The sequence below is a fragment of the Diabrotica undecimpunctata genome, chromosome 1 (genome assembly GCF_040954645.1).
Source record: "Diabrotica undecimpunctata isolate CICGRU chromosome 1, icDiaUnde3, whole genome shotgun sequence".
NCBI classification, from domain to species: Eukaryota; Metazoa; Arthropoda; class Insecta; order Coleoptera; family Chrysomelidae; genus Diabrotica; species Diabrotica undecimpunctata.
In genome coordinates this window covers 92751618-92765995 of record NC_092803.1, presented here as the reverse complement: position 1 = coordinate 92765995, position 14378 = coordinate 92751618, and the positions used below count along the sequence as shown (strand labels likewise).

The window sequence follows — 14378 nt, the reverse complement described above, 5'->3', positions numbered from 1 at the left end:
TTTTTTTAAATTCTTTATATGCGTTTTTTAGCATGTCTCAGGTGATTTCATTTACGTTATTAACTATAGCTTGTTTCAGATCCTCAATACTATGGTTTATATTTGTTTCGTAAATATTCTGTTTTAGGTATGTAGCTCCTAAATGTATCCAAAATTATTAAATCGGGTAATCGGGGCGGAAGAAATGTCAGTCCATACCGTCCTATCCATTGTTCAGAAAAAATTTAATCCAGGCATCCTCTTATTAGCAAAGTCGAATGTAACGAACGCCATTATGCTGAAAATCCATTTGACGTTTTTGCTTCAAGAGAAGGTCATTTAATTCCGGTATTAAAAAGTTGTCCAATCAATCCAAATATACTTCCCAATTTAACATCTCCTCCAGAAAATACAATCCGATTATTCAATTTAGTAAAACAGGACTCCTTATAGCAAATTGAGGATATTATGTTGAATCCTGTAATAAGGATTTTTGGGAAGCTTGGGAAGTTTCATGTCGTTTCATCGGAAAATAAAATATTGTAGTGAAAGAACCAATGATAAGTTTTTCAGCAATGATTACACAAAACTCAAGCCTCATATAATAATCAGAATCTTGAAGATGTGAATAAATTTCGGTTTCAATTGATAAATTTGGTTTTACCTGAATAGTTTCTGTAAGGGGCTCTTGCTACAAACCAACATCCGCTTCTCTTTTTCGTAAGCTCAACTTTGAATTCTCCCTTACTGAGTGCATAAGCTACGGCAGTAGCTGCGTCATCGTACGTCTTTTTATTTTTTTTTTTTTTTTTTCATTTTTTACATATTCTTTCTCATTGAATTACTTTTTTTAAGGCCCAATACCATAGCACTTTACAGGATATATTCGTTGAAGAGTTAGCATTGTTGGAAAAGAATAAAAATTTTGAGTAGAAGTATTTACCGGGTTTGACAATTACTTAAGTACAATGCTCAGTAGATTATTAATTTCGATTCCTCTCTGTTTTTGTCACATGTCATCTGCCAAGCCACTATAGTAGCCTAAGATCCCACTCCAGGATCACTAAGTTCATAACGTAGTTAATCAAACTCACATTTTTACGTACATTTAAAATTAGGTTGCCAGTCATTTACATTGATAATAGGTTGCCAGTCATTTAAAATTAGGAGAATACATTGATAATATCTGCGGCCAGTCAAAAGTGACCGCATTTATTTTTATTTCAATTAATAGTAATTCATTTTTGACAAAAATTTTATTTTCTTTCATTTATTTTTTAAATAAAATACGCTGCTCATGATGTATATGCATGTTTTTTATATCAAATTAAAACTAATTTTTTTTATTAATATGATGATATAAGTTTGCCTGAGAAAAAAATGGTAGAAATTTTTTTATAAAAGAAATATGGACACAGAAATCCTTCCCCAATGATTGGAATATTGGAATATTTTGCACCATACACAAAAAAGGAGATATCTTTGAATGCTCTAACCACAGAGGAATTACGCTTCTAAATGCAGCGTATAAAATATTTTCCACAGTACTATGTCACCGTATGGCACCATATGCAGAACGAATAGTAGGAAAATGCCAGGCTAGTTTCAGAAGTGGTAAATCGATAATTCATCAGATTGCAACCCTAAAACAAATTTTTGAAAAAATACTGGAATATGGTATTGATACTCATCACATATTTACAGACTACATAGCAGCCTACGACTCTGTGAATGGAAGAAAAATGTTCAAAGTAATGAAAGAGCTAGGAATAGCAAATCAGTTGGTAAATTTAACAAAACTCAACTCTTGAAAAAGTTGAATGTAGAGTACGAATTCAGCAGGAACTGTCTGAACCTTTTAAAAAAAATAACGGGCTGCGCCAGGTAAACCCTCTCTCCTGTATATGGTTTAATCTAGCTCTGGAAAAAGTAACACGTATGTCACAAATCACAACCACTGGTTCAATAAATAATAAATCAGTGCAAAGCCTGGCCTATGCTGATGATATCAATATTGTTGGGAGAACGGACAACGCTGTACGAGAGGCGTATGTAGCATTAAAAGAATCAGCTACAAAAATGGGTATAATAATAAACACCAACAAAACGAAGTACATAAAAATAAGAACGCATCAGAAATAGGGCTATCAGAGTGGAGCCATAACCTCTTTTGGTATGCAGGCCGGGCGATGCCGGCTGGGTGGCTATGATCATCACGCAATCAAATCCCCGCCATCCGAAAACCGGCCTAGTCCTGCTGGTCTGTTCCTCCCCGTTCCGATCCGGAAAGCAACAGACCAGCAGCGTATGGCCCTTTTTGGCCCGATGTTTGGCTAGATTTAATCGTTCGAGATCCGACCATCCCCCCTGTAATGTAAAAGCAATGCCAACGCATATCGCGTGCTCAGAAAAATTAGACAGGATAACAAAAAGTGTTATCGAAAAGTTCACATACATGAAAAACACAACACAAACATCTACGTGGTCGTAAGATAAAATCCTAACGTAGATCCCACGATAGGAAGAAGCCGATATGAATACTCAAAAATAAAATTCTCATAAGTCATTTATGGTAGGACCTCATAAAATTACTATGAATATGGATACTACCTTGAATAGCCTTAGCGATAAAATTGCGGACGTCTAACCTTGAAAGGTTTAAAATTCTCATGCTACGAGAATTCGACTGACACCATGTTCCGCGAGCTCCCACGATTAAAGATGCCATGCAAATCTGTTTCCCTGGATATCGGGTCTGCATGGTCTGAAGGAATCGAGGTTCAGTGTACAGCGCTGTTTTATTGGCAGTCGCTGTACTTAGTGGTTCAGGACCCTCCGAGCTGACGGCAACGTCTACGACAATTACCCGATCATCCTGCTGTGCGACAAGGTCAGGTATCTTCAGAGTCCCGTCGGCGCATCTAATTCGCAATTTACTACCAATAAACCAGTTTGGATACAAAAGAGGTTTTGGAACTCTAGACGCTTTAACAACACTTGTAGATGTACAGAATAACTTATCTAGGAATAAATATTTAACAGCCCTATTCTTGGATATTGAAGGAGCATATGAATCAGTTTGTTTATCAATCTTGAAATTCAAAATGCTAAATTTCTTTCATTTGCCAATTGCTTTCGTTAACACAATTATCGGTTTCTATACAGACAGGGTAATCTACGTCAGAGACCATAATAACAAACTAATAGGACCTCGACACAACTATCACAAGATACCACAAGGCTCGGTATTATCGCCAATTTTATTTAATATGTACACCTCTGACATACATAATATTCAAATAAACAACATCCCATTTAAAATAATACAATATGCAGATGACTTTTGTGTCTATACAGAAAGTAAGAAATATAAAAACGGTAAGCAAAACCTAAGCAGAGTATGTATGTTCTTTTCCCATGGTACTTAGAGAACGGCTTAAAAGACACAACCTTTCTCTAAATCAAAATATACTTCTTAATAATCAATCTTTTACATTTAAAAACCATGTCAAATACCTGGGCCTTATACTGGATAAAAAATTGGCTTGGAAACAACACATACAATATATGCTGGATAGATGCAATAAAGGTAGTAATTTTCTTAGAATGACAACTAAAGTGTGGTGGGTTGCTATGTTGAAACATCCTTATTGTTTTACAGAGCTTATATACGATCCATTATAAATTATGGTGCTACTCTTTATGGTTCTACGTCTAGAAATCTTCTAAGAAAAATTGACATTTTTCAACATTCTGCCTTAAGGGTCTGTTTAGGTGCAATGAAATCTAAACCTATACAACCACTACATGTTGAAGGCTATGAGCCTCCTCTTGCGATTAGAAGAAATTTATTAAGCGAAAAATGGGTACTCAACAAATCCCAAATTATTTTCCAGTATACGTCAACTTAACGAATCAGATCTCTCACATATATTAGATTAAAAAGTCATCTCCACCTTTGTGCAGTGCTTTACAGAACAATTCTATTTTTTAAAAGTATTTGGCCAAAGTGGACAAAAATTTAGACTTCTTTGCTCTCTTCCATAAAACTGAAGTTATAATACCCACATATAGTGACAACAACAAATTGAGCAACATTATTCTGAGATCTGTTTTGAACTGTTATAGTGATGCTATAGTTATATACACGGACGCATCTAAATCAATAGAAGGGACTGGCTGTGCCTATTTTCTACCCTCAGGAGGTTCTGAATTTAAGTACAAACTTTCCAATGAGTTTTCAATTTTCTCGGCGGAATCATTGGTCATACTCGAAGCTTTGAAATATTTTAAAAACTCTTATATTAAAAAATCATTAATTTTTTCAGACTGTCTTTCAGTTCTACAGAACATAAAAAACACTTTTTTGCCCAAAACATTTAGTAATCCTTTTTTTAATAATAAAGGATCAATTAAAGCACTTAGCAGACTCTGGCTTTAATATAAAATTTATTTGGGTTAAGGCACATATTGGACTCAAAGATAATGAATATGTAGATAACTTAGCTAAAACCAGTACAATATCAGGCACCTTACTGTCATATTCTTTATGTGTATCAGATGCAATTACGATTTAAAAAAAAACAGCTATCGACATGGAAAGATCAATGGAATCTTTACTGCTTTACAGACCAAACCAGATGTACCACTTTACAACCAGTTATTCCACAAACTACTTGGTATAAGAATTTTAAATGTCCACGTAAATATATAACCACCATAAATAGACTACGCTTTGGACATGCGTGTTATCCAAGTCAGTTATATAAAATAAATGTTATTGAAGATGATAATTGCAAACATTGCGGAAAACTGGGTGATCTTGATCACATATTTTTTGTGATTGTTATTTAAACTAATAATACGAAACCCATACGGAACTGCTCGATCTTTCATAGGCGTCAACATGGTATAATAATCAGAAAAATGTAATCATCATTATATTGGGAATTTTAGAATTATATCGATTAAATAACCAAAAACATTTGTTATTATTAATAATATAAGTTTTATGAAATAACTCTGTAAGTCTACTTTAGTAACTTAGTAACTACTAAGTATTTATAAATACATATTAAATTTAGATGAATAGCTTTAAAAACTAAATAGTCTGTAGAAAGCTGATAAGCTTTCCTATAAGATAGATTCATTGAACAAGAAATAATGGCGGGACGTGTTTACTATTAATGCTCCAAAAGTGATAATTTAAAATTTAGAGTATATAATTTTGTATTAAAATGTTTTCTTATGTATTTTAGTGTATTGCAGTAATCTTAAAACTAAGTGTATTTACTGTTAATATAATAGTTTGACAAATAGTTGACATTTTAAAAATTCCTCACTTACTATTTTGATGTTTTGGCAACGCTGTGGGATTCTGACGTCGTAAATCTTGAATGACGTGCACGCATTATTATATGAAAAATACTATACCTAAACATTTTGTACTTCATCGGTTTACGACTGTCTTGCGAATTTTTTGTAGAAAATACCGTTAAGTATTTAACCCTGAAGCCGTTTTTACATATATTTGATTTTGAACTTTTTCATCTAATTATTGTCCCAATTCGTCCTAATTTGGAGGCCATCTTTGTCCAAGTTTTTCCTGATTGGAAACCCAATTTTTTCCTAATTGGAAACCCAAGTTTATCCTAATACGGAGGCGACTTCTATCCTAATTTGGAGGCGCTTCTATACTGTTTAGAGGTAACTCGCATCATAGTATGGAGCACTCTTTTGTGTCTCAGTTTAGACAGAGGCCAACCCTGATTTGCGAGCATTTTTCTTAGGCAACCTTATATCATCATATTAAGAACAAAATTAGCTTTAATTTGATAGAAAAAACGTGCATATATGTCATGGGCAGCGTATTTTATTTAAAAAATAAATGAACGAAATACGTTTTGTTCACAAATTAATTACTATTGAATTAAAAATATTTGTGACCACCTTTTGACTGTGGTTTGTTTTTTAACCAGGAGGAGTAATTCAAATTTACCGCGCCGTAATGCTTGTTTGTAATTGGTCCAACCGCAGGCAAGTTTACTCCACTAAATTGATGACATTTTGACATTAATGACATTTATGAAATTTTAAAATTCAAAATTTATATCGACAATTTTTTGTATTTTCTGTGTAATCCTTTAATTTTTAGATTTTTCGTTTGCATTTATATTTCTTTTCAGAACTATTTAGTGACGTATTAGTGTTATAAGATAACAGTATGGATTCAATGCCAATTATCCTTCTCCACCTAAAAAACGACGAGTAGATTTGGGAAAAACAATGCATTAAAAAAAAGGAACAAACAAATAAAAATTGATAATCCTGGAATGAAAATAACAGCCATAGTAGCAAGAATAAAACGGGCCACGGGTTAGTTTTGCAGAATAGTTATTGTTAAAATCAAGACTTACTAAAGTAATGTGTTAATTTTAGGTGTTGCGGATTTAACTATTTAGAGAACAATTAAGGAATATAAGCAGACTGAAACAGTAAGATGTCCTAAAAATATTGGCGGTCGACCTTCTATCCTTGCAACATACGATGAAAGAGTTAAAACATCTGTACGACAGATAGTATACAGCTTCTTTTTCAAGAATGAAATGAAATTATTATATAAACATAAATCTATAAATGTACATTTGAAAAATGGGCAATACCATAAAAACTGGTTATACTCCTATAAAGGAGCAAATAATATTTATTGTTTAAGTTAATGCGCTGATGAAATATTTTAAAATTCCATTGGATTTTAGACATAATTTTATCACGAATATATCGCTTTCGTATACGTTTCGGACGATTTTACTGTACAATGTGATAAATAAGCTCTAAGAAATCTTCAACTTCTTAACAATCCAACATTTTTTTTATTGTAATTAGAAAAACAAAAAAATATATTGGAAGTGAATTGGAAAAAAATATTATTCAAATATAAACAAAGTTAGGTTAGAGTCGACGTGTAAGGTTATCAAGATAATCAACCAAAAAAGAAGATTTAATTAGTGACTTTTCTAGTAACTTTCTTGGGTAACTGTCTTTTTAGTTTACTCCTCCTGGTAAAAAAAACAAACCATAGTAACCTATTATCAATGCATTTTCCTAATTTTAAATGTATGTAAAAATGCGAGTTTGATTAACTACGTTATGAACGTAATGATCCTGTAGTGGGATCTTAGAGTATGAGTTGAGTTATGAGATAGAATTTAATATTTTACTCCAATCGTTAGAGACGAAAATGCTACTGAATCTGTAAAAATTATACAAACAAGTTGAATTTTGCGACTCCAAAATAGATGCAAAAAAGTTTTGTCATTCCTAACCCAAGGGTTCCCTCTAAAACAGAAAACATCGAGTTTTATAACAAGCAAAACTTATCAAGAATTATTATTTTTTGCTAAAAGTAAAGTTCTTCCTCTTGGGCACCCCATTCTTGGTCACACTGTAGAAAAACCAAAAGAATCTAAAAATATCCAACTAAGACTACTTACTCCGCTTCTTGAGCAACATTAGCAGCATTTAAAATTTGTTGAGGTTGATCATGGTTATGTTGATGATCATGATGTTGCTGCTGATGTACTGGTACATTTTGCTGGGGTACAGGGACCTGTTGGGGTACATGTTGATATTGTTGTGGTGCAGGTGGTTGTTGATATTGTTGTTGTGGAGGGGGCTGTTGATATTGTTGTTGAGGTACTTGATGTTGAGGCACTTGCTGTTGGTATTGTGTGTGGGAAGGTTGCTAAAATGAATATATATCGAACATAATTTAAAACGAAGTAGAAAATAAGTACGAACATTTATTTACTTTGCTTGAATATAGGGTTCTCATGTTAATATTATGTCAGTTATTAAACCCACGGGAAGTGATTACGATGACAATTGAAACACAGATTTAGGAAGCATGGTTAGTAAATTCTCGGTAGTGTTTCTCACCAAATAATGTTTGTAAATGATCTCTTCCGTTGATACTCAAATGGACTAAGGCATTGTTTATTACAATAATTTATTATAGTCGACAAATTGTTTGCGTTCAAGCTTAGCATATTACATTTTCAGTGATTTATAATAAACACTCGTACTGATAAGGAAGTTAACCATACTTGCAAATTTGTGTTTAATTCGAACTAAAAGAAATTAAGGTATACATTTTAATTGTGTATTTTAAAAATCGTTTATACATTATTATTAAGGCTGTTTTATCGGTGCATCAAAACCTAGGGACAGTGTTTTCTCTGTTATTTACTGACAAAATGTCTCGAAATTTGGACACGTTATTCGAAATTATGTTGCCTTTAAACTGATGGTTTTACTTTTTTTATTTTTTTGAAACTTCTGTTGAAAAATTGGAATATACTGTTTAACGTTCTATTATAACCAAACTTTTTACGCCCATCACTCGAAAGAGTTTTTTTTTCTGTAATCGTTGATTTTTGTTTCACCTTTTTGTGTCCAGTAATAATCGAGAAAAGCGTGTTCCAACTTTAAAGAAAATTGCTAAAAAATACTGAAATCTAATAGCGAAACGCGTTACTCATCATTGGGCTTAGTTTCATCGTTATCGCCTTCGTGACGTCAAATCTCATGAACGTACGGTCAGTTAGTTCGTGTTAAAACTAATTTGAATGGAGAATAATGTATTTGTTGTCATTAAACTACCCGTCGGCCGGCGGCACTGAGTAAAGATGGTCTCGCGTAAGCAGTGTAGAAAAGTAAGTGATACGCCCATTTCAAATCGCAGTTGGCTTGAACTGCTAAAACAGCCTTAAGATGTATTTTTTTATTATTATCCTAGATATATTACAGTATTTATTTTTGGAACATGAAATTATTAAGAGGAATGTGAATTTACCAGATTTGCCCTACAGTTTTAAGAGTTATGACAATTATTATAATTGATATAATAAATATAACATGGGTATAATTGATTGCTGCTAACGTAAAAGAATCGAATAATTAAAAAATACTTATTGATACTACATTGATCATAAACACAGGGTCACTACAGGGGGAAATAAAACGTAGATGTGATCTAGCTAAAGTCGCCGTAGCAAAGATGGCCAAAATATGGAAGGTCTCTCAAATTTCAGGAACTCTAAAACTGAGGTTGATCAACTACTTAATATTCCCAATACTGACATACGGATGTGAATCTTGGACCGTACGGCAAGCGAAAAGAAGAAAGATAGACGCCACTGAAATGTTATGTTGGAGAAGAATGTTACGAATTCGGTGGACCGACCACAGCACAAATAATTTAATTTTAAATGAACTAAAGGTCAGCGAATGGCTTTCCAGCAAAGCCCATCTCTAACAATTAAAACACTTTGGGCATGTTATGAGAGCAGACACAGAAAACATGGAAAGACATCATTCAAGGAAAGGTAGAATGTTGAAGATCACGAGAAAGATCCCCATCAAGATGGATCGACCAAATTACAGGTATATGCAAAAGACCTATGCATAAGTTAAAAGAAATTACCAAAGACAGAGATCTTTGGACACGGACAATATTCACGACATTACAATGACCACTACACTCCGGGTCAGAACTGAAGAGATATATATTGTTATGATGTGTTTTTTGTTTGAATGATGAGCAATGAGTATTTTTAATAATATAATATATAGGGTTTTTATCGCGGTTCTCAAAGAATTAGCTTGTAAGTACTTTTTTAAATTATCTTTATTATAACTATTATGAAACACACATATATATCTAACCTAGCCAATGTAAATTTAAAATAAACTATCTTTAAATTGATGTTCTTATAAAACTAATTAAATTCTATAGACAATGTTAAATTTAAACAAACTATCTTCAAAATTGAAATTGTTATAACACTAACTAAATTATATTAACAAAATTTTGTACCTTTCTTTCACTGAATGCCTAAATGAACTGTTTTCCACTATATATATTCTAATCACCACTGAATGTCTTCGTACTTCGGTTATCCTTGTTTTTGTGAAATTTCTTTTTCCAATTATCAGCTTCTACCAATTTAAGATATATTTTTCTTCACCAGCATTTATATACCACCAAGCAAACCAGCAAACAGCATTTATATTTATTCTTCTTTTCAATATACCAATATCCAATTATTATAAGTTGATTTATACTAATCTCCAACCATAACATAATTTAATTTCTTCCAATATACCTTTTTTAATTATATTAAACAATTGGACTATTTGTACTTGATTCACTGACTCCAACTAACTTTCATATTTCTTACTAAACTTTTCTGACTGACTTCTTGAAAATTCTGAACAATTTACTTCACTATTCACTAACTAAATGTGTCTACTAACTTTCATAATGAACTGGCCTGACTTCTGACTAAAAACTGTCCCCTTGAATCCAAATCACGGGTATTTATATCTTTTTGGATATTCCAGAATCATCTGGTAAGAAACCATGTTCGATCTCGTTCTATTTCTTCGATATGGATGTTCTCGAAAAAATATCTGTTCCATCCACCGACATAATCATTATTCCAGAATGTTCGACCGTAAACAATGGTCACACTCTGCACTCTGGAGAATTCGTTAATGTTTCATTGATAATTTTGTTGACATTTAGGCTTTTCAGATCAGAATAAACATTCAAATTAGTAACTAACACTCTAATTTAATAAAATACACATTTCAAACAATATATTATTATAACCCCACTTTATATTCCTAAAAATTTCCTAAATTTCTATCTGTCACTTCGAGAGTATTTTTGGTTGCCTATGCACATGGCTCACTTAAATATATTTACAACATTAAAATACAACTTTTTACAATTATTATATGATAATTTCTTAAAAATACCCTCACATAAATAATTTTTATTAAATTCTCTAGTATATAACTTATTTAAAACAACCAAATATCTAATATTATGTAGTATATAACTTATAAATTATTTTCTATAAACCCTAATCGTATCAATATATATATATATATATATATATATATATATATATATATATATATATATATATATATATAACAAAAAAAATGTGAAAGTTTACCACTGAGTTACGATGGGAACCTTTATTTTTAATGACAACCACAATTCTTCGAGGCATAGTTTTTACCAAGTTCTGACAAAATTCTATTGTAAACGAATTCCATCTTTCTTACAATTTTTGCAAAGTCTCTATCAGGGACAAGTCGGGAATGTTAGAAACCCAATCCAGAAGTGGTATGCCATGGTCTTCAATCCATTTTAAACTCTTTTTTGAGGTATGACAACCTGCGCCGTCCTGTTGGAAGACAAAATCTTCCGCTGATGTTAAACGGTGTTCCATAATCGGTAAAAGAGATTCTTCTAAAGTATTTAAATATTTCTCCGTATTTACAATCCCATCAATAAAATGTAACTTTCCCAAATCTTTAGACGACATGCTGCCCCAGATCATGACAGATGCGAGAAATTTCACTTTTCTCTTAGACAGTCGGCATGGAAAGCTTAATTTTTCCTGAGAATGACGCGACTAATACTGTCTCAATATTTATGTTCTTTTGACCATCTTAGTCTATTTTTCTTTTGTTATAATGATAAAAGAACCTTTTTCATAGCCTAAAATAAAATGAAATTTATTAAAAACAATTCGTACTAATTTTTTCAACTATAAAACTTACTTTGTAAGTACCAAATCCTAATTTGTGGGCCTCTCGGTGACATGTTGATCTAGAAACGTGTTTTCCAATAACGTCACTCCATAAAACGCTTAACTCCATATAATTTGCTCGTTGATTTTTCACTATAATGCGTCTTAATGGCCTACGATCTGCTTCGGTTATTTTACCTTTTCATACATTTCTAGATTTTGTGACGACCGAACCTGTAGTTTTCTATCTTCTGAATATATTCCTTACACTATAGCGTGACAATTGCAACGTATTCGCGAGTTCCGACTTGTATTTACCGATAGTTCCGATAACTTTACCTCGACCCATTGTACAATCCACAAACGGCAAAAAGATTTACAATACTACAAAATACATTTGACATTAACTGACAATATTGTTTTGATGTCATTTTTCCATAGCTACCTCAGGATTTAACGTAATTATGAAAAAATCATCTTTGGCCCAACACCGAAAGGTACAAATGGGTCTACTGATTAAGTAAAGTAAAGTATGAAAAAATCAACGTATGGTGACATAAGTGAATGCATAGCCAGGGTTGAGTGATTTTTTTTTATTGTTGAAAATAAATAAAAAACAATATGGGTAATGTTTTTAATAAATATTAATAAAAATGCCATATTAATTAATATGGGAACTTCATCATTATTGGCTCGAAAATCCATTGTGGATCTTGGCCTGCTCACAAAGAAGTCGCCACTCCTGTCGATTCCTGGCAACTTATAAAAACATGCAGAGTAGATTTGATTTATGGTAATCGACTTCAACTGCAAATTCTATAGGTGGGCCAACTGATATGAGAAGGGGCTCGTAATATCACGTTTAACATAAAATGAGGTTTAACAAACGTCATTTTATATTTATATAACTTTTTTATAATAAATCGAGAACGATTGAATCGATTTGGCTTATTTTGGTTTTGAAATATTTATTTGAAGTATATTTGAATATTTATTTGAAGATAGGAAGGTTTAATATGTGAGAAAATATGATGAAATTATAATGAGAATAGTAGAAGCAACGGTTTTATTTTCTCATACAAACAGTTACAATATACCCTTATACAAATTGTATAAAAAACTACCTCTACTATAGTGGTAGTTCATTTAAACATAAATTAACGTTTAACACAAACTTCATGTCTATTTACTTTTTTCGTTTACCTTAAACTTGAGGAAATATGTTAAAATTGTAATAAAAATAGTAAAAGCAAAAATACACTGTAGTGAAGTGAATAGTGATCAGTGTCGTAGAGTTTGGGGGCTCGGGAGACTGAGACCTCGGAAGCCCTGAAGAAGACATCAGAGAGGATGTCGAAAGCTCGGCGCAATGGAAATCAACGCGGTTCAACCCGGAAGACGGGTGAGTTTAATATTAATTTTTATAATAGTATTAATCTTATAATCTTAGCTCTAGGTTTAATATATATATATATATATATATATATATATATATATATATATATATATACACTCGCGATCATAAAATCCGGGTCACCTTGAAAATCACCGTTATTTCATTTTTAACGAGCTTTATCGTAAATAATAATAACACAAATACAAACTAATGCATATTTCTGAGAATTGTTGTTGCCTTAGTGGTTTCCTTTGTAGCAAAGAATTCCAATAATGCCATTTTCGCGGAAAACTATACACTTCCCAAAATGAACGGTACCTGTAACTGCCGCTTGTTTTAAATGTCTCATTTGTGCTTCGACTTTCTGTTCAAACGCAACAAACAAACGTTTATTATTGCCACCATTTGTGTGTATTAGTGCCATTATTAGTGTTTATTATTGTTTATTTTTGCCAAAAATGCCTTTGACTGTTGTTGAAACGGCACGCATTGTTGCGCTTGTGGAAGACGGTCACACTCAACGGCAAGTCGCAAGAACTGTTGGCGTAAGCCTTTCTACGGTTCAACGAGTGCTTCAACGCTTTCAGGAGACGGGTTTGCTAACCAGACGACCTGGATCTGGGCGAAGAAGAACGACCACAGCACGAGATGACCGTTTACTTATGTTTCAGGCTTTACGAAACCGGATCTCAACTGCGGTTGTGCATCGAAATCGTCTACAGGAAGTACGAAATTGCAATGTTAGCGTTGCAACAGTCAGGAGAAGACTTTGTTCTTCTGGACTATCTTCTCGGGTAATGGCTACAGGACCGCCACTTCGCCGGGCGCATCGAGTTGCACGACTAGCTTTTGCTCGACAATACGCGCATTGGAGAATTAATGATTGGAGCAAAGTGTTATTCTCAGATGAATCCCGTTTCTGCCTAACTGGATCCGATGGACGTGTAAGAGTTTGGAGGAGAACCGGTGAACGATTTTCACAAGCTTGCATTGCTCCAAGAATGTGATTTGGTGAAGGCTCGTCCATGGCTTGGGGAGGTGTATCTTCCGACTTCCGTACAGAATTACCCTTCATCGAAAATGGGTCCTTAACTGCACGAAGGTACATTACGGAGATTCTGGAAGAACATGTTATGCCCACCATGGCGAGACTTGGAGAAGACGCCGTTTTTATGCAGGACAATACGCGACCGCACGTTGCCAGGATCAGCATGCAATACTTAGACGGGTTGGAATTACGAGGTTACCCCGGCCAGCTAGGTCTCCGGACCTGAATCCCATCGAACTTCTCTGGGACGATTTGAAAAAACGTATTTAAACCCATACACCACCTCCTAACAACGCAAAGGAGCTTAAAGATCTGTTAGTGAGAGAGTGGAATAACTTACCACAAC

General features: G+C 33.2%; 1 protein-coding gene across 2 annotated transcripts in view; it reads right to left on the bottom strand.

Annotated features, from left to right (window-relative positions):
• LOC140451485 (uncharacterized) overlaps positions 1-14378 on the bottom strand; it is a 193445-nt gene that overhangs the window by 135796 nt on the left and 43271 nt on the right. For both annotated transcript variants that reach the window (XM_072545325.1, XM_072545316.1), the window contains exon 2: positions 7473-7723. In XM_072545325.1, coding sequence (XP_072401426.1) covers positions 7473-7723 — 251 coding nt within the window. The remainder of the gene's footprint in view (positions 1-7472; positions 7724-14378) is intronic.